Source organism: Ornithodoros turicata, chromosome 6 (genome assembly GCF_037126465.1).
Source record: "Ornithodoros turicata isolate Travis chromosome 6, ASM3712646v1, whole genome shotgun sequence".
NCBI lineage: Eukaryota > Metazoa > Arthropoda > Arachnida > Ixodida > Argasidae > Ornithodoros > Ornithodoros turicata.
In genome coordinates, this window is record NC_088206.1 from 50,258,151 (window position 1) to 50,285,732 (window position 27,582).

General features: G+C 46.1%; 1 protein-coding gene and 3 long non-coding RNA genes across 5 annotated transcripts; 2 read left to right on the forward strand and 2 right to left on the reverse strand.

Moving 5' to 3' along the window:
- Positions 1–3,655: 3,655 nt before the first annotated feature.
- LOC135398613 (uncharacterized) lies at positions 3,656–8,908 on the reverse strand. The gene has a single exon (XM_064629998.1). The coding sequence runs from the start codon at positions 8,906–8,908 to the stop codon at positions 3,656–3,658; it is 5,253 nt and encodes a 1,750-aa protein (XP_064486068.1).
- An 8,234-nt stretch (positions 8,909–17,142) lies between these two features.
- Positions 17,143–23,443, forward strand: LOC135396657 (uncharacterized). 2 transcript variants are annotated; one of them, XR_010423488.1, is made up of 3 exons: positions 17,143–17,380; positions 17,443–17,563; positions 18,089–23,443. It is a non-coding gene; the product is annotated as an uncharacterized LOC135396657 (long non-coding RNA). The 2 variants fall into 2 exon arrangements; XR_010423487.1 differs by having other exon boundaries at positions 17,143–17,343.
- LOC135396658 (uncharacterized) lies at positions 21,511–24,363 on the reverse strand. Its single transcript, XR_010423489.1, has 3 exons — positions 24,201–24,363; positions 23,977–24,099; positions 21,511–23,555 (listed from the first exon to the last, which is right to left on the reverse strand). It is a non-coding gene; the product is annotated as an uncharacterized LOC135396658 (long non-coding RNA).
- LOC135396656 (uncharacterized) lies at positions 23,516–27,012 on the forward strand. Its single transcript, XR_010423486.1, has 2 exons — positions 23,516–25,076; positions 26,224–27,012. It is a non-coding gene; the product is annotated as an uncharacterized LOC135396656 (long non-coding RNA).
- Positions 27,013–27,582: the final 570 nt, after the last annotated feature.

Below are 27,582 nucleotides of genomic sequence, written 5' to 3' on the forward strand. Positions count from 1 at the left end.
AGATGCCATGCCATACACCAAGTAAAACGAAAAACAAATGCTCAGCCTGCTCTGTTTATTTATTTTTCTTTCTTTTTTTTTTTCATTCCAACAACTGACTTATTAGTTGAAGGTAAGATTTAAACATTCCCACTGAAAGATGTTATACACCGAGTAAAACGAGAAACAAATGCTCAGCCTGCTCTGTTTAGTTGTTCTTTTTTTCTTTTCTTCATTTGAACAACTGACTTATTAGTTAGCATGGCCCAGCAAGTGGGACATGCGCTGCAGGTATGCCTTGATAACATGAGCAAACTGCTCTGTTACGTCTGTGAAGGGTGCTTCGTTTCCCAGCATCATTTCCCCTGAGCTGTATTTTCCGTACGCCCATGAGAAGGAAGAGCGAGCCTCTTGTATCGTCTCCTGCTTGGCGAAGCCCCGTTCAACAGCAGCCGAATGCGTACCTGCAAATGGCGATAAGAGGCATGAATACAAAGAGAGCAGGCGAGGAAGTATATATGCTATATTCTATTAATTATCATGATGGTGTTCCCTGATTATGCGAATTTGTTGCTTACCTGGTTGTGCTTACATTGTGTACGGTTGACTCAAATTCGACGGGGAACTTCGAAAACGTCATGTGGGGTTGGCTCTTGAATTTCATGCGCAGCGAATTATGCCACCCTTCGGCGTGATTCTTTGCGCGGAGATCGTCCTCATCCGCAAACTAATTCCAAAGATGAACGTTGGTAAGCCACTGCCGCTCGAAGTAGTCTACGTAAAGGCAAAGGGCCGCAAGTTTCCTTTCAGATCCCTAGATGTTTCCAAGAAAGATTACTGACATTGGGAAACGCGGTACGTAGCGAGAACACAGTTATAGAAAACAACACATCGTTAACTGGACGGTCACTGTAGGTCAGCGGTCCTGTGAACGGGTTTGTGTTTTCTGTGATTCCCCGTTTGATCGATAATCCATTTGCTTTCATGAATACAGTCACCTGCCATTCACCCAGTGTCAAAATGGCCTGTGCTTTCATGACTGCAGCCAGGCAGTCGCCTGCCGAAAGGAGCAGAGCCTTAGGCAGTCGTCTGCCGAAAGGAGCAGAGCCTTTGGGAATTCCCCCATTTGGACGAAACGGGCTATTGGACGGTACGGGTATTGGACGCGCTGGGCAAGTTTCTCCTCGCCTGTTCATTTCGTCCAAGTGTTCAGTACGTCCGATTTTTTTCGGACGAATTAAATATTTGGACGTTGTGAGTACTTGGACGAAATAACATGTTCGTTCACCATCGGCGGCAGGCGTTTCTACCACAAGATTCAACAGGAGAGTGCGCGAAAACGAATGTGGTTCAAAGCACTCGGTTATTAGATGTAGCAGTCGTGTGGTATGTGCTGAGCTCATTTTGCTGCCGATGACTACGAAGATGCCGTAGAAGGCGAATTGCGAAGACGTCCGAAGCACACTGATGCTCAGTATCCAGTGATTTTGCTTCACCGAGGTGACGAGTTCAACACAACGTCTTAGGTACGTACAGGTGTCACACACGTATAAGTTATAATATAGCGACGACGTATTCCATCTAACGTATGTTATCCTACTTGTCCCGTACTCAACTTTGTCAACATCAACAAATTCAATTTTAGAGGCCTTCCAGTGTTGAAGTGGCGCAACACTGCTTCGTATGTGTGATCCAGGCACTCAAGTTGACATGACAGGAATAACTGAAAGCAGGTATGCAAAGTCCACAGATGGAAGCACTAGATTTGTTACGTGTTGCAGACTTTGTGACATTTTTTCTTTCTTTTAGTCTTTGGACAGGTGCAGAACATTAGTATGACGTCAACAAGAGGAGAAGAAACCGATGAGAACTACTAGCTTGTTTCAAGGGTACGAGAGTAGTTCCTGTTGAGATGGAGTTATGACTTTATGACTAAGGAACACTAATTAATTTTCTAGAGATGCATCCTCTACACTTGAATACCCAGTGCAACAGCAAACGTTCATTGTCTTTGAAGCCGCAACTACTGGAATTGTTCAATGTGTGTCAGAGCTGCAGTGAGCCATGCAAGGTTACCACATCATATTGGTCCCAAAATTTGCAGAGTTCCCATATCTCGGACGCAACTGTCATTTCTCTTTATTGCTCTTCCGATCCTACCTTCTCAGAAATGAATATGGTTCACCATACACTGCATGGGCACTGCCTTTCTCTGCTCATGCTTTCGGTTTCTTATTCTGTTGAATAAATCTTCACTTGAGTTTGCAGCCATTACGCTGTCTACTGTGTTTGCCCCTCATCTATATTGATGTGCTCTAACGGTATAGCACATCAACATCCCAACAACCTTCCAAACAACCTTGCCTAGTCCTACTTTTGGGTGGAAACTACACGATGTGGTAACATCCACATATATAAAGTTATAGTCGACGGAGATTTGCTGTTTTTGTACAATCTTCATTGTACATGTCTTTTGTCTCACTTAGCATGCCTGAAGAAATGTTCTGATCTTCATCAAGATGACAGGTCATTGTTTGATCTGCAGCATCATTTTTCCTGTAATCTTTTCACCAACAGAGAATACAAAAGTGAACAAATGGTAAAATATAACTAGCTTGTTAAATTCAAAAGGGAAAGACGACACTGTTTATACTTCTCTCGTTTATTTTGTTGTAGGTTTTACAACTGTACGTTCAAGTACGTCAAAACATCAGAGGGCAGGAAGTCCTACTCTATTTCCTAAATCCTTGGACAATAAAAAAGAAAGATCTAGTTTGAATTGGGACAAAATGTTGCTTCTGCTCTTATATTATATTTCAATTAAATGTTACGATGCATTTGTAGTGTACAGTGAAGCCAGTTTCAATTTGCAGGGCTGTCAAAAGTACTTTACAAAAGTACATCTCAATTACAGTAACAGAGAACTTATGCAATAAATTATTTAGCCATTTTGGAGTACTATGCACACCAATGGTGCATTGTTAACTTTGAACCCAGATCAAGGGTTAATAATAGTTGAAGTCAGCCCTCAAGTCCTTCTTTACAAATGTTAGTTGGCGACGTGATAATGAATCAGTTACAAGTACTCCGTTTAGCAAAACAGAGTTAATGAAGTGTTAAATCCCAATCTTGGTTCAATTATTAGTTGACATTTGGAAACGTGGTCACTAAGAAGTATACTAAAAGGTTATGAACACAATTCAGCTGAATGACACTGATGAAAATTGTCTTACTTACTCCTAACATATACAAGTGAGACATGAGTATAACCTACAAATACATCTATGCCCACAGGTTACTTAACCTTCCAGGTACAAACTAGTAATTATAATATGCTGTGACAGCAAAGAAAAAGCAATGAGAAAAACATGCAGCAAACAAAAAATGAAAATGTGCTGACAACAGTTCTACAGGTCAGCGCACTGATGGGAAAGCATCCCTAACAGCATGCATGACGTGTTGAGGAACTCGTAGGCCCAGGAATTCGGAGCGGGAGGCAGACGTACTTGTCCAGTCGGTTTATTCCAAAAGCAAGCTCGAGACAGCCAGTAACACGCGCTACTATAGCGCGCTACATCGTCCTTGTAGCCAAAACCAAACCGAAACCAAAAACCCAACCAACAGTACCACATATTTCACAACATCCTCCCCCCCCCGCTTGTGAGCAGCAGCTCATTTATACAATCTCTAGTGGGCAAAGGAGTTGCACTGGTCGACGTAACAGTGCGCCGCTAGGCAGCCGAACGATGCACACCCGCACTCTCCGATCCGCTCCGGGTATAACAGAGTTCACGCGGCATACCTGCCACAAGTGTCGTGGCAAGCGCTCCTGCACAAGGAGGACAAGGTCCCCAGGCTTCAATGTCGCTCCGACTCCGCTTTTAACAACGTGATTGGACCGAAGTTGCAACACGTAGTCTTTTCGCCATCTGTTCCAGAAGGAATTCAGCAGCTGCTCACGATATCGGTAACTCTTGATGAGGGTGTTGCTGTCCGACGTTGTGGGGGTAGCTGTGCCTGCTGGCAGCGCCGTCAGTCTCCGTCCAATGAGGAAGTGAGAGGGGGTAAGAACAGACAGATCCTCAGCTGAGTCGCAGACACTGGTGAGAGGGCGTGAATTGATAATGGCTTCGACCTCTGTCAGAACTGTGACGAGTTCATCGTGTCGTAGTAGAGCCTTCGCTAACGATCTACGCAGAACATCTTTTACCGTCCGCACCAACCTCTCCCAAAAGCCGCCCCACCATGCTGCTCTCTCGACGATAAATTTCCACTGGATGCGGCTTTGAGAGAGGTAGTCGAGTACGTCGGGGTGGCGTACGCTCTTCCAGAGGCTGTTCAGATCCTTGGATGCTCGCTTGAAGGTTAGCGCATTGTCGGAATAAATGACTTTACACAGTCCTCTTCTGGACACAAAGCGACGAAATGCCATTAGGAACCTTTGGGTTGTCAAGTCGTCTACAATTTCCAGGTGCACGGCTCGCGTCACCGCACACGTGAACAAAGCTATGTAGCATTTCTTTGAGTTGACGTCTGGAGCTTTGTAAAAGAGCGGCCCCGCAAAATCTACTCCAGTCACCTCAAAGGGTTCGGCTCTTGTTATACGATCCGGTGGAAGTGGTGCTGTCTCTTGAAAAGCAGGCCGCGCTCTTTGACGTCTACAGCGGTGGCATTTGTACAGCTCCTTCTTAACTGCTTGACGTGCTTGTATAATCCAGTAGAGCTCCCTTAGCTCGACCAACGTGTCGCGGACACCCGAATGGAGCAAACGTCGATGCGCTCTTACGATAAGAAGTTGAGTGAAACGATGATCTTTGGGTAAGACAATCGGGTGCTTTACTTCTTCGCTTTCTTCTCCCCGTTGTAGACGTCCCGTTATGCGTAGAATTCCATCTTTGTCCAAGTAAGGATGCAAATCTCTTAGTTTCGATGTGACCTTTAGATGCCATGATGATTTGACAGCTTCAAGTTCCTCCGAAAACGATTCCGCTTGTACTTGTCTTATCCAGTAGTTTTCTGCGCGTCGGATCTCACATGTAGAAAGTGGACCTGTTGTGGGTTCATCTCGTCTTGAGTTGTGCAGGAATCGGTATATCCACGCCGTTGTTCTGACGACGTTGTCTAAAGAAGAGCAGTTGGTAAGTTGGAGGATCGGCTCCGTTGGCGGCGATGGTAGAAGCAAAACGTGCGTCGCTCTTACTTCTTCACTAATATCCTTCCCCACGCCTGTGGTTGCACTTGGCCACTGTTCCTGTGATTCCTTTAACCATTGTGGTCCTTCCCACCAGTGAGTGCGCGAGTGTAACGAGTGAATCGAACTGCCGCGGGTCAGGAGGTCTGCTGGGTTCTGTTCCCCTGGACAGTGTCGCCAGCCAGATATGCTTCTTGAACTCTGTATCTCGGATATCCTATTAGCCACAAAGGGTTTGTAACGCTGAGCGTCACCACGTATCCAGCTGAGGGCGATCATCGAATCCGACCATAGTATGGCTCCATGTCTGTCGGGAAAACACGCCGCTACGTAGTCGCAGAGTCGAGCTCCTAGTAAGGTTCCAAGTAGCTCTAGGCGGGGAAGCGAGATGCGCTTCAAAGGAGCTACCCGAGCCTTAGCTAGGATGAGGTAAACCGTACATGCGCCGTTCTTGTATTCTGTCCTGAGGTATACGACGGCACCGTATGCTAGCAAGCTAGCGTCGCAGAACACGTGGAGTGTTTGGTGGTGAATTTCTTCTGTTCCTTTCAAGGCTCTCGGAATGGCAATTTCTTTGGCCTGGTGGAGTTCTTTTCGCCACCTCTGCCAGTCCTCAAGTACGTCAGTCGGGAGGTCATCGTCCCAGTTCAGTTCTCTCTGCCAAACACGTTGGAACATTATCTTTGCTCGGATAACGAAGGGCGCAAGAAATCCGAGAGGATCGAACACCCTTGCAGTCGCTTGGAGTAAGCTGCGCTTTGTGTCATCAGCCGTGATTAAGAAGTCCATGACGGAACGTAACGCGACACGTAGGTGGTCTGTCCTGGTGTCCCAGATGACGCCTAAAACTTTGCTCTCGAGCTGCTGTGATAGACAGTCGTCGCCCTGTTGTCGAAGTGCCTCCCTCAATTGATGGTCATTGGTTGCCCACTTTCGAAGTTTCATGCCACAGTGTTCACCGATCGCCACGGATTCCTCGCAAAGCTGTCTCGCCTCTTGAAGTGTGTTTACGCTGGTCACCAAGTCATCGACGTAGAAACTTTCACCAAGAATTTTGCACGTGGATGGGAAGATGTCGGACATCTCACGAAAGTGGTGTCGCAAAGTCGCTGCTAGAAGGAACGGGCTAGAAGTAGCTCCGAACGGTACCCGTGTCATCCTTAGGGCCTCAATTTCTGGCAATGGTTGGCCCATCCTTGGTGTTGTAGCATACCAGAGATACCTTAGCGCATCTCGGTCGCTCTCGGCTAGTGCAATCTGCAAAAACGCCTTCTCAACGTCGGCAGTTAAAGCAATTGTGTTGGCGCGGAACTTAATCATCACGTGAAGCATGTCAGGGTTGAGGCTCGGACCAGCGTGAAGGACGTCGTTCAGTGATGGGTCGTTTGAAGAGCTGGACGAGGCGTCGAACACAATTCTTATTTTGGTGGTTTCTCTTTCTCTTTTGATGATCGCTCTATGTGGCATATAGTAGACTACGTTATCCGACTCCCCAGTCGGCACCTTTTCTGCATGACCGTTTTGTTCATAGAGACGAATGGCTGCATCGTACTCTTCCATGAGTACACGATCCTTCATGAGACGTCTCGTTAATGATTGCAGCCTTGTTCGTGCTGCTTGAAGATTTGGAAGAAGTTCCTCTTTTTTGTCCGTCCACGGCAGTGACACTTCGTACCTCCTGTCTTTCTTCTCAATACTGCTACGAAACTGGGCCAGTACTTCGTTCTTCCAAAGGCTATCGTGTTCGACCTCGTTTGGCTTGATTCCAATGTGTTCAAGATCCCAAAATCGCTGAAGTTCTACAGATGCTTCGTTTTCGGTGCTTTCCACCGTAACCCGTAACACCCCTACACCGGTGTTGAAGCAGGAAGACGATGACGTATTAGGCCCTTGAACTGTCCAACCGAATATAGTGTTGACGGCAAAGAGCTTATCCGAAATACGTTGGGATTCGCCCGTCACGACCGCCCAGTAATAGTCCGAACCAATCAGTATCTGGACTTCGGGTTTACAGGTTGTGCCAAATACCGCGGCGTCGGCTACTTCCATACCTTTCTCGTTCAGTACCCTCGTGACGTTGGCGTCAGGAGAAGGCATAAGGTTCGCGGAGATCTCGGGCGTTTCCAACGCTTCGACGCATGTGTCCTGGCGCCTGTACTGGCTGCGAAGCCAGACCTTCACACGACGACACGTCTTTTTGACCGGAGTACAACCGAAAGAGAATATGGACAGAGCTTCTTCCCCGACGGGTTCGCATTTGAGTTCGTGAGACAGTGATTCCTTTATGAACGTCCGTTGACTGCCTCCATCCAGCATGGCTCGTACAAATTGTCTCTTCCTATCTGTTTCCGCCCAAATGCGAGCAGTTTGGAGAAGAACAGGTCCAGTGGCCGCAGCTGCGTCGGATGTCGACAGCGCAGACGAAGCCATGACCCCGAGGCGTGCAGGGTTGGGGTCTTCCGCTGCTCTATAATTTCCTGGACGATCACACAGTATCGTGAAATGATGTCCGCCACAGGTTGCGCATCTTAAGCGTGGAGCAGTTCGACAATCACGTGACCTGTGATATTTTTTGCCGCATTTGAAGCAACGGCCCTCCCGACTAAGTAGGGCTTTCTTGTCACCCACCGAAAGATTGCTGCGGCAGTTTTCTATGCCGTGGTCTGCTGCCTTGCACAGCAGACATTCTAGCTGCTGTGGCGTCACTCCTGTAGTGAGTGCACCTGTCGTTTGTCGTTCGAACAGCCGTCTACCATCTCTTGGTGCAGTTCTGGAGTGCGGTTCGTCAAGATTCATAGCGCGATTCCTCTGCATGTCTGGGAGCAACGTGTCCTTCTCTCTGCTTTCCACTTCGACTTTCAGGAAGTCCATAAAGTCCTCTACTTCGGTCCTACCTTCGCTAGGAGCTCCTTTGTGCTTGCGATTGTACTCCAGGGTGACCTCTCTTGGCACAGCCTTGCGTAAGACGCTCATCAGCATGATCCCATACTCTTTTGTGCCGACATCCAGAGCTTGTAGACTTCGTACCCTCACTTGGACCTCGTCGTATAGCTCACGTAGCCGTACGAACTTCCCTGCGTCAACCACAGGTGAAAGATGCAGTAAGCGGTTTAGATGCTCCTCGACGATCAGGTGTCGTTGATTGAAGCGTTGCTTCAAGAGATCTATTGCAGTGTCGTAGTTTTCATTCGTAAGTGAGAGTCCACTGATAGCTGCTGCAGCCTTGCCCGTAAGATAGCTCTGCAGGTACCTGAATTTGTCGACTTTGTGCAGAGATTCGTTTGTGTGGATGCTGGACTGAAACTGGTCCCAGAACGTCGTCCACTCGGCTAAGTCTCCGCTGAACTTCGAAATTTCGATCTTCGGCAGTCTCACCCTACAGGCGGCAGCGTTCTGCGTCGGCTGTACGTGTGGAACTCTGGAGGGAGACGAGTCTGTCCGCGGTAGCTGTCTGTTGTACGTTCTCAGTTTCTGAGTGATCTGGGACTTCGCAGTGCATATCTTCTCCTCATAAGAGAGAACGCCTTGGACTTCCTGTTCGAAGGCCTCCTCCGGCACGGACTCCTCTATGTTCTGGTCTAGAGTCTGCAACATTTCTTCCTTGGACTTCAAGATGTCCAGCTTTGTGGACAGCACGTCGGCGGCTGGGGCCGTTGTCTGCAGCAGTAGGTCAATTTCGTTGATGAGCTTCGTGATCGCCGCGCGTAGAACACCGCGTTTCTGCTTCACACGGTCCATCCCAGCTGCTGTCTATTCCACCTCCGTCGTTGTAAATTCCCGGGTTTCGGCACCAAGATTTGTGTTGAGGAACTCGTAGGCCCAGGAATTCGGAGCGGGAGGCAGACGTACTTGTCCAGTCGGTTTATTCCAAAAGCAAGCTCGAGACAGCCAGTAACACGCGCTACTATAGCGCGCTACATCGTCCTTGTAGCCAAAACCAAACCGAAACCAAAAACCCAACCAACAGTACCGCATATTTCACAACATGACGCAGATCGAGATCCAGTGGAGTATTTCCTATTGTATTTTCACGGAGCACCTCATATCCTTGTGAATCGCCAACGGGTGGTAAAACGGAATTTCCTGCAGAAATAAGGGTTTTCCGTCCAGTTTGCCGTTCAAGTAGCGAGTAAAGACCACATGGCGCTGCCGTGTACGTTGCCATGCTCTTCGGTTTCTCGGATGTATGTAAAAGACACTGGCAGTACTTCGGTGTCAAAGCACAGTATTTCGGAATATTCCTTAGTTCTGATGCAATCGTCTGTCTGCTTTTCACACGCATTCTCTACTTCTCGGCAGCAAAAACCGTAGTATCCACCGTAGTATCCGTCGGTTTGCATTTCCCACATGAACACCTGCACGACGAAAAAACACCGCTTGTTTCGGCTTACAAAAGTGCTTCTCCCTGATACATGGAAATTTCACAAAGCAGTTCATGTTCACGGCACGGTGAGCTACTCCTGAGGACGAATGTGACTCCGATTAATCTCTGGACGAGGAATCTTCTGCTGCGAAGAACACACTTTCCAGCACGTTAACGCACGAACAACAGTTCTGTGTGAGTGACAGTTCTCGAATGCGGAATTCCAGCGCACTTATATCCAAGAGGGTCGACATTCTCGACGTAGAAAGCGGTCACAAATGCCCACTGCCATTTTCGTTTTCGCCGGATTAGCGCCCGGAAGTGCGCGTATTCAGGTTCAGGTTCAGGTACGCCTAGACGTATTTAGTTAGTTAGTTAGTTCCAGTACCTAAACCCTTTTAAGACAGGGTGGGCGCTTGTATCAAGCGCCTCAGGAGTAACTTGGCTGTCGCCGTAAAGTCAACTACACTACTATAGTCAATAGCCACACAGACTACACTACTGCAGGCAGGTGGGTTGTCCTTCGCTGCCTGTGTTCTTCGCTCCCATTCTCGTAGGTGGCGCTTGGTGCTTGCGCTGGGCGGGAGAGACCGCCGTTCGCTTGGCCGCTCGATTCCGGTCCGGCTGCGTGCACTTTCTGGTGGGGAGTCCTCGAAGCCCAGGACCACCTTCCTATTCTCCTCGTGCTTTACCAGTTCCTCTCGGGAGGTGAGGTCCCTAAGCGCTTCGCACCTAAACAGGATGTGGTCCAGATCTTCATCTTCCTTCCCGCAGAGCAAGCAACAGGGGTCTCCGTCTTCAAAGAGCTCATGAGTTCTTTTTTGAGTGAGGAGACACCCTGTTCTGGCCTGAAATAAAAGGGCGCTGTCTCTGTCTCCTCTATACTCTGCTACAGGTGCTGGTGTTTGCTTGTAGGCCGCGTACGTCTCTAGGCTCCTCTTTTTTGACATTGCCTCCTTCCAGCGGTGTTCCTCCTTAGCTGCTATCTCTTTTCGGACTGTTCGGGCCCACTCCCTTTCCGACTTTGCCACGTGTCGTGTGGTCCCCTCACTGTATGTTCTGTCCAGGGTTGAAACTCTTCGGACCCAGTTAGTTTTTAAGCCTCGATACCTTATGTAACGATGGATCCTCCTTGCATAGCATTGGTCTGGGAGGTGTACAAGCCGTCCGAGGTAGGTGAGTTTCGCTCGGGCGTCCCGTTCCAGGTACGTGGACCATCCCATTTCACCAGTCACTGCCAAGTTAGCCGTCGCGCAATTGCCCCCCAGCAGCCATCGCCCCAATTCGTACTGATGCCTGTCCAGTATCTTTAGAGTTTGAGGGTTGTATACGATGGCATCATTTGCATGTGTAGCTGCTGGTACCGCCATGGTCTTCCACAGCGTACGGCCTACTGTATATGGATTATAGGAATTCTTCGCAAGGTTCCACATATGCCCCTTCAGCCGGTTGGACTTTGTGATGACGAGCCTCTCGTGCAGACCTAGGTACTGTGCATCAGCGTTGATAGTGACGCCTAAATACTTGTATGAGCTGCACCTTGTTAGACAGCTTTCTTGTAGGACCAGTGTGGGAGGATTGTGCACATTGAATCCCATCCACTCCGACTTTTCGGTGCTAAACTTAAGGCCGTCCTCTCTGGCCACCTTCCCGCAAATATCTAGGAGCTCCTGCATATTTTTTTTGCGAGTCAGAGAGGAGGACGACGTCGTCGGCGAAGGCTAGACATGTGATCTTTGTTGTCTCTAACCTAGCCTCTGTTGTGACTGTCGAGAACAGGAGCCCTGGGCCTGTATTTTCCAACGTCTGTAGTAGGTCATTTATGTATAGATTGAAAAGTGTTGGCGAGAGGGGGCAGCCCTGCCTCAGTCCTGTCGAAATCGGTATTTCTTCGGTTTGATAGTTCCCTAGCGAGTAGATACCTATGCAGTTGGAGTAGGCATTCTGAAGGAAATCAACGATTTCGTCGTCCATCCCAATCTTCCGGAGCTTGCTCCAGAGCCTCTTGTGTGGGATGCGGTCATAGGCCTTTTCTAAGTCCAGAAATACAAGATGTAGTTCGGCATTGTCCGCCATCGAAGCCTCAATCACCTGCGTCAGGGTAAAAATGTTATCGCTCCCTCGACGCCCCCTTCGAAAGCCGTTTTGAGCTTCACTGAACATGTTCTTTTTCTCACACCAGTCCCTGATTCGATCGTTTAGGATAGACATCAGGAGTTTATAGACGTTGCTTAGTATGGTGATTGGTCTGTAGGAGTTTAGGTGCTTACTGTCTTTTCCTTTTCCTTTGTATAATAGCTTTATCTTTGCCTTTTTCCATTCAGTGGGGAATTGCTTTGTGTGTAGGATGTTATTTAGAAGTTCTCTGAGGGCATTTCTTGCTAACGGTTTCAGGGCCTTTAGGAACTCATTGGGTACCTCGTCGATACCCATGGCCTTCCTGTTGGCCAGATTTGCCACGTGCCGTTTCCATTCCCCCTCCGTTATTGGATACATGAGATTAGTTTTTTCGTTCCTGTTTGTAGGTTGTGGGAGGGCTGCAACATTTACAGTTAGGCTCTTTTGGAGTTCCCGAAAGTGTTCCGTCATGTACGTCTCTATGTCTTTTTCTGTTTCCAGTTCACCATTGGTGCCCATTATGGTTGTTGTTCTGTTTTCGTCCTCCTCTTGCATATTACATGCGTCCTCGACAGATGGCGCGGGGTCATGCCATTGTTGACAGACTGCTCGGTTTCCTACTAGGTCCCTGGACATGCGATTATGGAAAATTCGATTACAGAAAAACTACAGCGATTTCAGCGGAGTTCTTCGACATTTGAACTTTTGAAGGTTCAAGCTTTTCGCTGAATATAAAGTTTCGATAGGTTTATATTCACTTTGATTGAGCACAAAACCCAAACAACACGGTTTACGACACGGCCATAGAGCGCCAAAACTCAGCATAGTTTTGGCGCTCTATGGCCTTTGTTGCCTTTGTGCCATTAAACACATAATCAATCAATCAATCAATCAACACGGTTTACGTGCGCTGTGGCCATATCACTTGTCCCGGGGACCTTTTCCCCGGGGACCTTTTTGCTGGGGACGTTTTCTACGGGGACGCGTCAGAACAGAACGTGTGACTGAACGGGTGTTGAGGATACGATCGCATAGCATTTAGGCCGCAGTTTGTTGCCGTACATTTATTGATCGTCCTGTCATTGATGACGCTTATTCTGTGCTGACAAGTAAGGGCCAACGTGTTCCAATGAGTAAGTTGAAGGTAAGCCTGTTTACAATTACCGTCTAAGGATTCATTTGCTGTCGCATTTACATGGTGATACTCACACAAGTCTGCTTTAATTCACCCATAGAAGGAATAGGAATACCGCCAAAAAAGCGCGTAAAGCTGACGACAGTGAATCTGCAATGCGGCTTCGGAATCTTTGTATGCAGTACACACCGGGAGAAGAGCCTGCAGCAATTACTTCGCAGCATTGGACGGACGATACGGTTTTAACGTCAGCCGAACACATGTGGATCAGGAAGTACGTGAATAAACATAGAATTGCAGAAAAAAATAAAGAAATATAATGGGCGGCATTTCCTTCTACTCGCCTCACCGTTGTTTCGTGCCTATTGAGAATAATATCCTTTATTCGCTCTCGTAACTTACTCTATTCCACCCGCAGTTGTAGGTATATGGTAGCTACCATAGTAGGTATGTAGTTGAATTTTAAATACCTTCTTTGGTATGATCAAATCAAAGTAGGTGCATTGTTTAGCGCTATAATCCTACCTGAGGGGCTGGGAACGTTGAAATTTTTTCCGGGGACGTTTTTTTCCGAGGACATTTTTTCCTACACCAAAGTTAGGCCAGGAGGGCCTTTTACGTATTTCACACGATTTTGAGGACTTTTATGACTATGACAATAAATGTTCCATTTTAGAAAGAGGCGGGCGGTGCGGTGAGCTTTTGTCCGGGAGCCCCGCCTCACTGTGAGCCTCTTCCGATTGATACGAAACACAGCAGGGTTTATAACCGAGGCACGAAATGTTAGCTTACGTCAACAACGTTTCGAACTGTGGGAAAATCACTTCCACAAAAGATAACCAAACCTGAAACTACAGGCGCCGACTGTGCGGGAGCTTGCGGTCCTGAGCTCCCTTGGGGTCACCCCCCCCTCCTGGAAATTTTCCGTGGAGGGCCAGGCCTACTCGGAGACTGGCTGATCCCTGCTGACAGTCACGATGAACGTTATGAGGGATATCCGACAAATCGTATGCTCCATGCGAATGAACATAAAAAAAAAAAAAAAAAGAAAGGGCCTCATGACACGGAATCCCATACACCACGCTTGACCCCTGTGCATGAAACGGGGGGCTATGCTTATCGTCGCTATGCGATTCACGGCTCACGTCATTCGGTGAAACCCATATTTGTCTTGGTTTGTCCTCTACGTGTATCGTGCAAGGGGATCCAGGATTTTTTCTGAGTGTTGGGTTCAGACCTTGGACAACATGCTATACATACACTACATAAGACCAATTGAAGCCCTATTTATCGAGAGAAATTGAGGGGCACTAGGCCACGCCCCCCTCCCCTTAGGTCCACGCATGATTTGTGTACCAATTCAGATATGTGAAAATCAACGCGGACGGACTGAGACGGTGCCGACCTTTCCGTACGAACACGATGATAAGATGATAGCGATGTTCATTGTATGATAGAATTGGCTCTCTATTAGCGTCCTCGATAAACTGCACCGGTGCGCCCCGGTGCGACCTGGTGCGGCTTGCCATCCTCGATAAACTGCACTGGTGCGCACTGAACGTCCTCGATTAAAGGAGTGCACCCGTTCAGTGCAGCACTGAATTGCCCCGAACCCACACCAATAGCGTCCTCGATAAACTTGCTCCGGAATTGCCCCGAAACTACAGTGGTGCGTGGCGCTCTACACTGGCGGTGCCCTGGGCTGAGGCATTATCGAACATGAAACTGCACTGCACTGGTGAATCTGATGGATACTAGCATGCGCTACCTAGAGATCTGTGCTCGTTGTGGCTCGTAGGCTGCGCGACCCGTAATTAGAGGCACCTGGCGAGCGGCACCGATCGAATGCCATGCTGACGATATGACTGTCACACTGTCACTGATGACTGTCTGCTGCTACTTGCACGGCTACAACTGGCTTCTTGCCGCTTCCGCCTTCCTCCGTGCTTCCGGCAATCGCGATGCTTCTTGGCATTGCACTCTGGCGCTCGGCCGATTTTCTCGCTGTGAGTTCGGGGCAACTCAGTGCTGCACTGAACGGGTGCACTCCTTTAATCGAGGACGTTTAGTGCGCACCAGTGCAGTTTATCGAGGATGGCAAGCCGCACCAGGTCGCACCGGGGCGCACCGGTGCAGTTTATCGAGGACGCTACTAGCAATCATGTTCGGGTGGCAACGGTCACGTGATCCAGCTTGGTCGCCGACCTAGCAATTTCCGAGCGCTCGGCCGTTTTGCTACGAAATGACCACCCGAATTCGCTACTCTGTGCTTGTCAGTGCACTCCTCGAAGTTGCTATCATCTTTGCTGGCGGCCAGTGCCATTGCTGTTCATTGCTGCTGAGAGCTGAAACGCCAGTTCGTCATAGAAAAAACTGGACGGGCCATGGGACGTTCGCAGTATTATTCCTATTATTTTAAGGCGCTTATGTTTTCACCCTGTAGACTTGTAAAATCCTCAGGAAAAAATTAAGATTTGTTCACCAGCAGCGGCGCGCCAGTTAGCCGAACCGGCGGCGGCGCGCCGATTTGGGGAACTCGGCGGCAGCGGCAGCAGCGGCAGACAAAACACTTGGCTACAGTGCCCTAGAAGAGTATAGTGGAAAGAGCGGAACCGGTTTCAGCCCGATAGCTGAGGAAGGACGAGCGGACGGCCGCTGCTGGATCTCCTGGCGCTGCTGTCGAATTCCCGAGGAGAAACTGTGAAGCGCCTATGTCCGCTGCAGCGTTTTTGCTATTTTTGCGTGGTTTGCGTGATGCTTTGGTGACTCCGAAAGAAGGCGATGTGTGACGCATCAAAATAGTGAAGCTTCCTGTAAATTTTGCTGGTATTTGAGTGTGCTAGTCCTCGATGGAGAAGAAGAAAAAGAAGTTAGAGACACATTGTTTCGCGCCCCGTTGCAAGACTGGCTACCCGGGTAGCTTTCTGTCGAGCTTAAAACAGCTGTGGGCTTAAGGGTCACCATTGCCAGCACGATATCCCTGATGGACTACTTAACAAGGCGCGTCGGGTATAAGTTCATCGTGACATCACGAAGTCAAGGTCCGCTTGACAAGGTTTTTGGCATCGTGAGGCAACCCTCAGGCTGTCACATCCAACACCACAACAGTTTTTGATAACTGTTTCTTGTCTTAGCTTTCATAGTATGGCAAAATCTGTTGCAAATAGAAATGCGGAGTCTGGTGTGTTAGATGCTCTGCTCAGTACAAACGGCATAGAGGAATACAAATGCGCAAAGCAGACTCTGATAGACAAGTTCATTGGAGATGGTGACCTCAGCAGCGCCGAACTTGTAATTGAAAAGTCAACACACCATGTCGCATATGTATCCTCAGGAAGCGACCAGAGACTAATTTTTTATATAGAGCTCTGGCTATGTTGCCAGAAAATTCCTGTCTAAATCAAAGTGTGACATGTGTAGAAATCCATAACTTAAAAACCCGAGTTATGTGTAGAAAGTTGTTGCTTAGTGACAAGAATGATGTACAGAACCTGCAGGCAGCTCAGCTGACTCAGCTGAAAGATAAGAGGTGCCTGTTGTATCCATCAGGCTTTATGCTTAGGTTCGTGGAAAATTTGGAAAACGTGTTTACCATCAGCTGCTTCAGTACGCAGGAACTTCACCATGAAAGCATTATGGACGTCATTGCACTTCTTCATAGAACTCGACAGGATGCCATTGGTTGCACTGAACATAGCAAGCAACTGAATGCTGAAGTTATGGCATTTTATGTCACCACTAGGCTTCATTTTTTTTTGTTAAGTCGCTGAATCGAGCCAAAGCACAGAAACGCGACTGTGCAAAATATCCGAAGCTCAGTCGCTGCACAAAACTTGTCATTTTTACCCGCCAGTAATTAATTTTGTTCTTTACATTATGTGCATCCAATGTTGCATTTAATTGCAGTTTCATTGTTTTTTTTTATATATTCATACTCTGTGGTCGTTATAATCTTGTGTCTTGTACTTATCAGCCAACTTTACATCGCCATAGCCTGCGATCATTCCATAACTGAAAGCATAAACCTGTCTCCCTCATTGCGTGTGCTTCCTGTTTTATGTGGCATATGCCGGTAGAACTGTGTCGTGTAGTAAAAGTTTTTGAAAGAGGTAACAAGGAATAATTCACAGAGAGACACGCACACACAAATAACAATCATAGGAAGTGCGATAACCCAATACGCCGGCGCCAGTTTCTGCTCGGGGTAACTACGCCAGCGCCACACAGCGGCATCCGCCTCAAGAGCCTCACAGAGGGAGCGTCGCATTTTCCACTACAATCTTCTAGGGCACTGTAACTTGGCCTTCGGGAGAGGAAAATCAGTTGCGCTGCGCATGCGCTAGTTGCGCTGCGCATGCGCTAGAAGTGATGTCACGTGTCTCTCTTTGCCGCCGCCGTGCCGTCTGCTCGCTTCGCGTGCGCATGCGCTAGCAGACAGCGTTTTGTTTGCCTGAGGATGGGATTTGTGGTTTTTTGTGGTAGCGGTGAAGCAACTTTGCCAAGTATTCCGTTCAAGTTCCTCGCTGGATGTCCCGCTCGTCCGTCGATGTTCAACAGGTGAGGGGACGTTTCAGCAACGCCTGCGAGTTTCATGGTCGGTTGAAAAGGTAAGGGCGTCTGTACAAAATTGTTCAATGGGCCGCTCTGTTACTACAGATGCAACAAGTGCCAGTCCACTTTTTCTCAGCTCACCCTATCAGTCCAGGCAGCAGCAGCACCATGTGTATGTACATAACTTCCAAGTGAATTAAGACGCACGAGTGCAATTCTGAAGCTGGTAAGTACGTCTCATGCTACACACCATTCGCGTTCAACGCTCTTATTTTGCATGTGTTGTAGCGAATGATTCAGTGGCATAAACCGGCAGACTGGTGCGTAAGGTACACCCATAGTGCCAAGTTGGACTAATTCTCGTGACGTGTTCGTAAAATCTGTGTAATCGGACTATCTAATTGTCACCTGTTCTATCTTAACACCGAAGTCGGTATATGAGTAAGAAATATCGTGGTTTCGGCAATTATCAGTAATCCTTCGTTGTGCTTAATGATTCCTATTATTTTGTATTTGTGCTTTTACTCAGAATTATCATACTGTATTCTTAACTGGAGCAACAAAATTACGAAACACATGAGGATTGTAAGATGAAAGTCACTGAAAAGGTTAGCTAGCTGTAGGGATCGAACCCACATCTTCAGGGCTCTACCAATTGAGCGAAGCTAACACGCCATTTGTGTTAGCGCCTAAGCTAACACGGTAACATTGTGTTGAAACTGAGGACATTGCTTATTTTTACTGATTTCAGATTTTCAGGCATGGAGAGAAGAAATGCGCAGGACGCAGCCAAGAGTCATTTTACTAAAGGCACAGGGGTAAAAAGATCGAAAGATGGAAGTTTAAAGTGTTATTATATTTGTAACTGATCAGGCGCTTTTATAGAGAGGACACATCAAAGGAAATAATGTCCATCAAATCACAAGGTTCCGTCAGGCGTGGGGACACCTGCCTTGCTGATATGTCTGCAATGTTCCAAACTGGCAAGGTCTCGTTTGTCTTCCAATCTTCCTATTATGCACATGATTTTGGGGCTGTCCCACACCCCACTGACAAGAACAGAGGAAGATGCAATAGAGGCGCCCCGTAGCAGGCATATGCAGGCACTTGTAAAACACTATGTTGTACTGGAATGTCCTTTTTTTACCTTCAAGAAACTATTTGTTTATGTTAGGGAAACTATGTGACGGCATTGCACTCGGCGTACTATGCAGCTCAGTATTCGGGGTGTGCTGGATGGCACGTTTCAAAGGATCCAATTCACCTCACTACAAGGCAGTACTTGTACACCACCATGAGGGACTATAATATATGTTACGGTGAGAGGAAACACGACGACAATCAAAACAGTGTTGCCCTGTTCAGTTCTATCAGAGCCCAAACAAACAGTCCAGTGCTTTTCTTCAAGCAGCAAGGCGAGAAGGATGACCCTACTGTCTTTCAACGAGGAAACACTGACTTGTTGCAAGATGAGGATTTTTTGTTAGTGCTCATGACAGGTGTGCAAAAACAAATGTCAAGGCATTTGGGCACTGAGAAAGTGTGCGTAGATTCTACACACGGCACCACAGGTGGGTCATTCTATGTATACTGCCACTTCATGCATTTTGGTTAAAGGTTCAGGTGAAAAGGTTTACAGTAATGCATGCTCTCCTGCACTATGACTTTTAAAGTAGCACAGAAGCCATTTTTAACATCCTGTTTTCTTCCTATAAAACTGTTAAGTAGGCCAGTAAGATGCACCATGCGAAGTAATTCACACCACAGAGTCATAATTATCCCAGAAATTTAATGTAAAATGCGCCGCAAATAGCGGCCGTGCGCAACCAGAGAAGAGCAGTACCAGCCTGTGATCAGCCTGGAACCTCGCGCGGGCGGTATAAGGAGGACGCTCGCTGATTGGTCTAGAGAAATGTTGTCTGCTACTCCGCTGTCGTCTGCTATTCGGCTGTTCCGGGTTCTGAAAAAGCCTTTTTCCTGGCTCGGTAATGATTCATCCGCTCCTTCTATTCCAAATTCTCCGGGAGAACTGGCAAAACTGGTTTACGGTGGCAAAGGGACAAGGCGCTGACCTCCACTGACCGGCGAACCACAACGAGTTCTCCTTATAACGTCATCGGTGATGTGGCATCATACCTTCTCATCCTCATTATACCTGGAGTGGCGAGCTATGGGTGAACGCGCAGGGCCATGTTTATGTGAGTTTTTTTCTGGGAAACAAATTGCACACATCAAAACCCTTTGCGCTATTCGGTGAAATGACACACACGCTTTCATCAGACGCCTTAATCTGAAATTTTTTTCGATGGCACTCTGTACTCCTTTAAAGTGAAGACCATATCCTACATTTTGAGCTTTGTTTGGAAGCTGTTACAGCATGTAAATATATTTAAGTGTGGGTATGTACCTGGACACATAGGTGGCACTTTGTATGACTCCTATAAAGAGCTCTGATTTGAGAAATTCATGTCTTATAGAAAAAAGAATGCGGTTAACATGCTGCCAACATTACAAGTACAACTTGTCACTCGCTGCAGTCTGCATTTTATGTTCCGCTTTTATTCTATATGCTTTATTCCTGTCCTGTACTGAGTACTCTCCTGCAATATGACAAAACATTCACAAAACTTCCAGTTGATTGCTGCCTACTTTCAGAATTTGTTATTACATATTTCTCTGTGTTCCATCAACTGATGGTGCATGGGAACCTTAGGTTTCTTTAAGCATCGGGAAAAGACTGCCCTGTCTGTGTGCATTGTCTCGTTGTGACAGTTTATTATTATTACATGTTGTAACAGCTTTATGTATCCCTTTTAAAGAAAGCTTTCGATCTTGCAGGAAGGTACTCATGATTTCGTCTTCTGCTCTTGTTCAAGGAAGGGTAACAGTAATGGTAACGGAAACAGAAACGGTATATTACCGAAATTGGAGATGGTAACGATAATGGAAACGCATATCACTGTGCTCCATTACCGGAAATAGAAACGGAAACGAAAAATTATCATCCGGTATTGAATTCGGGTAATGGCTATTACTGTTGTGCAATGACATTTCAGTGGCTTTTAATTTTATTTTTGTATTTTGATGACATTCCCTATAATACTCTAAATACTACACGACAGCATGGAAACAAAGCGCAATGTTGGATATCGACTGTGCATTACTCGCTTACCGACTCGTGACATTACCTGTATGGCATCGAGACATTAGACTTAAACAACATAGATTCCACGCACTCTACTCCACCATAGCACGAGGATGACAGCATATGATTTTTATTATTTTTATTTTTTACTTTCTTCTTTTCACCGTGGCAATGGCAGTATTGTTTACGACTGAGAGTGTCCACCTATGAATGCGACATTGGATGAAGGTTACGCCCATCCTGGGTTGCTGGACTCAGAGTGACTGGAGACAGAGCTTGGCAGACTTTTGAGCTTGGTCTGGGGTATATTACAGCAGGTAAATACATTTAAGTGTGGTGACATACATACACATAACACATATAATTGGCAATTTGTATATCCTATAAAGTGCTCTGACCTGAGAAATCTTGTCGAAAAAATTGTGTTAATATTCTGCCAATAAGAAGTGGAATAAACTTTCCACTCACTGCACTAGGCAGTTTGTTTTATTCTGTGTGTTTATATCTCTCCAGTACTGAGTACTCTCTTGCAATATAACGAGGCAGCTGCCCCCTGACTGATGGTATTGTTTTCTTCAGCTGCAACAGATGCTTTTTACCATGAAAATACTAACATCAGTTGGCATTGCACGCATAAAGCCTTGGTGAGCTCAAAGCCGCTGTGTGTATTCTTGTGAATGATTTATCTAAGGAAATGTACACCCTTCCAACAACCACGAGCAAACTCTTCATGACTATATAACGCATAATTATTTAATTAGATTAAAGGACTAATATATTGCCATCACACCAGCTCAATTGCAGTCTTTCGTTATCATCAAAAGTATGATGACTAATAAGTATGATGAAGTATGATGCTGGGGTACATGACTCTCATCAACATTCTGATAATGTAATCCACATACAATGCTCAGTCATTTTTAAATTTTTCATGCACATCAGTACGCCTTGTATATTCAAGTTTGCTCCTATCTTGTCTCACGCTAGCGTTTGCTATCCGTGCGGTAGCCAGAAAATATTATGGGAGGTTCTATGGGAGGTTCACACAACTTGGTTGATTCATTTTATCAAGCTTTGTTTCACACCTCAAGGAAACGCTCTTCGGTAACCTCAGTGAGCCAAACACGCAGTCCAGGTCCAGTTTTGGATATTTTTACTGGTCTCGTTAGCAATACATTGTTCCAAAATACCACAAATTCCAGCTGGACACCATATCAATGAGCCTGTTGGCTTGCACTTCATCGGAGCGGCCCCCTGCTGGCTAGCAGGAAGGTATCGAATAAGAAACACGTGACTGGCTGTTCTGTGCACCTCTCAGTGTGTGTGGCCGCTTCTGTTTGCTGCTAGGGTGTCACTCCCATAAAGAAATGCAACACCCCGATGCTCCATAAACTTTTGTCCCAATCTGTTCGAATATTGATGCACAGATGGTGTGAAGAAAGCCATAGCAGCAGGGCAGTTTTCAGAAGCAGCTTTTCAACCAGATTCCAAGAGTGTGCCAAGCAGCAGGAAATACACCCAGCCAGAGGATTTCTGTTGAATTCATGCTTAAGGACCTTCACATCTACATCATTTACTCATGAATGCAGCACTGTCATGTGACAACGCATGACAGTCCATTAATGCTTTGAACATGAATTGAGCTTTACCCTCTGGTTGGGCGTGAAACAATGAATCTTTCAACAGCTCATGACCCATTTGGGGGTCATAACCCACAGTTTGAGAAACACTGCTCTACGCATTCGTTCCAACAATAATCTGGCATCCTTCAAAAACACCATCAAACAGGACTTTTCTGCTGATACGTAGGGTGACATGCAATTACTTTTTGACTATGTGCATTTCTCTGCTGTGCAATATCTTTGCTATTTGTTTCTTATACTTGTCGTGTGTTCTTGGTATTTCTGTTCCCCTCAAATTGTGTAGACATTTGCATTGACTGTGTCTTGGACTGTTCAACAGGGCTTGCCCAGTATCAGTATCAGAGTATACTGTCATGAAATAACAATAAAAACCTGAAAACTGAAAAAAAAAAAAATCATCTGAAACACATCTGTCTGACTGATTCCTCTAACAATCTCCTCACAAATGCTCGATGAATGATAGTTCATGTAACCACTCCTCTGGTTGCATGGCACAGAATATGCACCTTGAAGATGTGGACAGAAACAAGCTGTAACAGGGCGAGGAAGTTTAGATGATGTGGTGAACCTATGAGTTTGTTGTTGCCTTGAATGGGCCATCATCGCTCAGAGGTAAAACTTATTTATGTTGACTACTGCCTTCAAAGTCTAACTATACTAAGGCATACTATAAATTACTATATAGTCTAACTATACTACTACAAATTTTTTGTTCTGCACTTTTCTTGGTACACCGGAGTTCACCCAAATGACTTTCTTAAGCATTTTTGCAAGAGCAGCCTTTTGGGAAGAAATAGGCAGCAAAATCTCAAATTGGGACACTGACCTGACCGAGCAGTGTTTGTTAGTTGTCGAGGTTGTACAATGTACAGCTTGGTACAAATGTTTACGGACCACCATGGTGTCACATTTCTCCATTGGAGTGACACCCTACCATCAAACAAGAGCGGACGCACATACTGAGAGATAGACCCGTTTCTTATTCGATCTTTTGCTGGTAGCTGGCAGGGGACCGCTCCGATGAAGAAAAGCGCAGTGCCGTGAACTTTTGTCTCGGGCTGTACACGCTGTTGTGTTGTACTCATACAAATTCTGAACTGCAATCTTTGGAAATTTGAAACCATTATGCCTTAACTGTCGGCTCTGATCATGAGCGAGATGGGGCCCCGGAGCATACGTCCCGTTATGTCCTGGAACTTTGCCAGTCTGGAACGTTGCAGACGAATCATCAATGCAGGTTACCCCACGCCTAACGGAACCTTATGATTTTATGGACCTTTTTTCTTTGATGTTCTTCTCTGTAAAAGCACCCGATCAGTTACAAATATAATAACACTTTAAACTTCCATCTTTCAATCTTTTTACTCCTGTGCCTTTAGTAAAATGACTCTTGGCTGCATCCTGCATTTCTTCTCCCCATGCCTGAAAATCTGAAATCAGTAAAAATAAGCAATGTCCTCAGTTTCAACACAATCCTCATGTGTTTCGTAATTTTGTTGCTCCAGTTAAGAATACAGTATTAGAATTCTGAGTAAAAACACAAGTATAAAATAATAGGAATCATTAAGCACAACGAAAGATTACTGATAATTGTCGAAACCACGATATTTCTTACTCATATACCGACTTCGGTGTTAAGATAGAACAGGTAGTAATTCCGAACAGGTAGACAGTCCGATTGCACAGACTGTACGAACACGCGACCCGAATTAGTCCAACTCGACACTATGGGCTTACATTACGCACCAGCCTGCCGGTTTATGCCACTGAATCATTTGCTACAACACATGCAAAATAAGGGCGTTGAATGCGAATGGTATGTGTGTACTGGTGAGCATGAGACGTACTTACCAGAATTGCACTCGTGCGTCTTAATCTACTGGGAAGTTGTGTGCCTACTGCCTACATTCACCTGGTGCTGCTGCTGGACTGAGAAGGTGCAGCTGAGAAAAAGTGGACTGGCACTTGTTGCATCTGTAGTAACAGAGTGGCCCATTTTACATTTTTTTACAGACGCCTTCACCTTTTGAACCGCGATCACGAAACTCGCAGGCGTTGTTGAAACGTTCACTCACCTGTTGAACATCGACGGACGAGCCGGACATCCAGCGAGGAACTTGAACGGAATATTTGGCAAAGCTGCTTCAGCACTACCACAAATCTCATCCGCAAGCCATGCGCCATGCTCACAAACTCAAGCAAACAAACCGCTGTCTGCTAGCGCACGCGAAGCGAGCAGACGGCACGGCGGCGGCAAAGAGAGACACGTGACATCACTTCTAGCGCATGCGCAGCGCAACTGATTTTCCTCTCCCGAAGGCCAAGTCAGAGACAGAGAACCATGCAGAAAACCAACCATGCTATTATCCATCCCGATATCCCAATCCATCCGTGCCCCTCAGGTCTCAGGATCTAGCGTCTAGCACGGGTTGACACTTGACAAACTGGACTCTCCTTCGGCTAGCACGAGACAAAACATTTGAACGCCAATGAAAAAGCTGAGAGCCATCAACATTAGACACGAGAGAGGAGTGCAGATTCAGCCTGATGATGTTCACCAAGCAGATATTGGTCAATGGAAGGTGAAATCTCAGTCTTTTCCTGACACAGAATATGTGGTGACGAAAATGACGGCTGACATCTGTAGCATAAGGTGCAGAATTATCTGTCGACATGCTTGTACACATGCCTACAGATGTTCATGCCCTGACAACCACGAGAACATGTACATGTGCAAGCACATTCATTCAGTTCATAGCCTCCTACATAGGAGGATACGTTCAGTTCCACTATGGCACACTGGCACAACACCATCAAGTGCAAGTCCTGATGCTGATGATGATACCTATGATACTGATAATGATACCTATGATGACAGCTACGATGACAGCTACGATGACACCTATGATACAGAGGCTGATGATGATGATACTCAGTGGGAGGACACTGAGGTAAGATTTTGTCATAACATTTCATAGGCCCAATTATCTGTGTATGTTATCTGAGAATCAGAGATTGTTCACAGAATAGGACAATGCTGCCACACTAGTTTAGAAATGTCTGGACAATTAATTTAGCATTGCCAGAAACTGACATCACCTGAATGAATTCTTGATGACTATGCATATTGCATACAGTCAAACTTCCTGCATATATAGGAAACCTATATGCTCATTCAGTATGACATATGGATCAGACGAAAAGAAGAAGAAAAAAACTGATATGAGCTAGTTGGATATATAGTTTTCCCAAGACTAGGGTGAAAGTGCACACAGGCGCAAGGTGGACAGTACGAGGCTCAGTACAGTACGAGACTACAGCCCATCAGCAATTAAAATTAGCAGTTGTCTTCACTGACTTGTGCTACTCCTGTCTTGTTTACTTTCAAGTGCCTGTTTCACCCATACTTTGGAAAATGAAACGTTCCCAAGCCCATTCTGGCACAATAAATGAGTGGTCACTTGGAATCAGTCAGTGGATAAAATAGGAATCTTTTTTAATGTAATATATGCCCTGATGAATGTATAACAGCATAACCAAAGGATGACCGCGTACAACCAGCCAGAGGAAGGTAGACAGGGGGCCACATGGGCTGACAGCTTAGTGGCACATTTTTCTTTTCACCAAAACTTCAAAAGGCCACAAAATTTTTCCGTCTGCTTTGATGCAGGTTTCTTACGTGGGTTTTCTGACGTTTCATTGCAAACCAATGGCCCAAGGCCCCAATTTTCCAGTAGATTGGAGGGCATGTCCGTACAATCGTGAGACTGAACTAAATTCGGGAGTCTCCCGGACAAGCCGGGAGAGTTGGCAGGTATGTCACTGTAATACAGACACTCAGCACCTGCCTGATTATAGAACCTCTTCGTATACAAAAGATACGGTTCCCTGGAATAATTTAATTGCATTTGAACACACTTTATTCTGCAGTTATGGCTTGCCCCCTCAGTGGTAGTGGTGCCTTACACATATAAAGAAAGAGGACAAATGGATTTGAACTGGCTTTGGCTACAATACCCAAAGCAAAAAGAAGCACAAAACCTGTTGGTTATCTGTATATAACTTTATTGTGTATTTTGTTTGTGTTCTTTGTCTTAGGTTTGCAGCCCATCAGCACTGATGAGACTTCAAGGACAAGCAGGAGGATCTGCCACATTAGATGAGTGCAAGGCCCTCGCTGAAGCTTTATTAGGCCGCCTAAGCAGCACATTATCTGCGAAGACAAGGCGGAAAGTTGCAAGAATGCTGAGGAAGGCTCTCTCTGTGATAGCTGGAGATGAAAATGATGCTAAACCTGCTGCGGCATCTCCGAACAATGAAGTGTCACAACATGTGCAAACAGTGCCAACGGTAATGGGACAAGCCACATCAAAGCCAATCACTGCAGAAATGCAAATGATTACAGGAATATTTCTAGAACCTGACGTTCCAACTACTTCCGAGATTTCAGAAGATCACACATATGCGCAAAAATAAACAAACCATAGAGGACGGTCACAAAGGTTTAGATGTTCATGTGCTTCGCCTCGGCAACTGTGTTCTAACGTACGCTTGGTTGCATTGCTTTTAATAGTATAGCATTTGTGACAAGAGAGGCAAGAGTCTTCAAGAAAGTTGGAATTAGAAATCATGCACACTGAGTTCCACAATTTATTTTTATCAAGGACGTTTTTCACAGTTTTTTTTTTTAAACTAGCTTTTTACAGCGCCTGTTTGTTTTGTTCCATAGAGGACGGTCAGTACACTTGCTATTATTGTAGACCTCTACCCAATATAGGCCAGTTAGATCACACAGCTCGGTTGATTCATTGTATGATGCACGGAAATTCATCTCTTCAGTGACCTCAGTGAGCAAATTACACGGTTGGTAAAGTTTTGAGAATTTTTGCTAGTCTCGTTGATCCTTATCAATATGAGTCTGTAATACTAACCCGTAATAATGAGCCTGTTGGCTTGCACTTCTTTAGCCATTGCATCTGGATCCTTGGCAGTTATTTTCAGCGTACTCTGACCAAGCCATCATCAGCTTCCAATCTGCCCAACAATTGTGCACCAACTATTCTTTTCGATACTAGAATGGGTTGCTGTCCTAAGTAGTTGTCGGAAACTCATTTGGTGTAGTCATTGTATTGATACATGGATGGTGTGAAGAATTGTCTGAAGAAATTAAGAAGGCAATAGCAGCAGGGCAGGTTTCAGAATCAAATTTGCAACCAGATTCCGAGCATGTGCCAGGCAGCTGGGAATACACCCACCCAGAGGATTTTTTAAAAATTCATGCTTAAAAGGACCTTTGCATCATCCACTCATGGATGCAGCATTGTAAATTTGTAATGTAACAGCACATGACGATCATTAATAATCATGCCGTTAGCATCCATGAAATCCGTGAACACTTTGAACCAGCATTGAGCTTTATGCTGCTGGTTGGGCGTGAAACCATCAATCTTTAAACTT

Excerpts from the sequence above, each read along its gene's own strand:
- LOC135398613 (XM_064629998.1), bottom strand. The coding sequence starts at position 8,908 with ATGGACCGTGTGAAGCAGAAACGCGGTGTTCTACGCGCGGCGATCACG.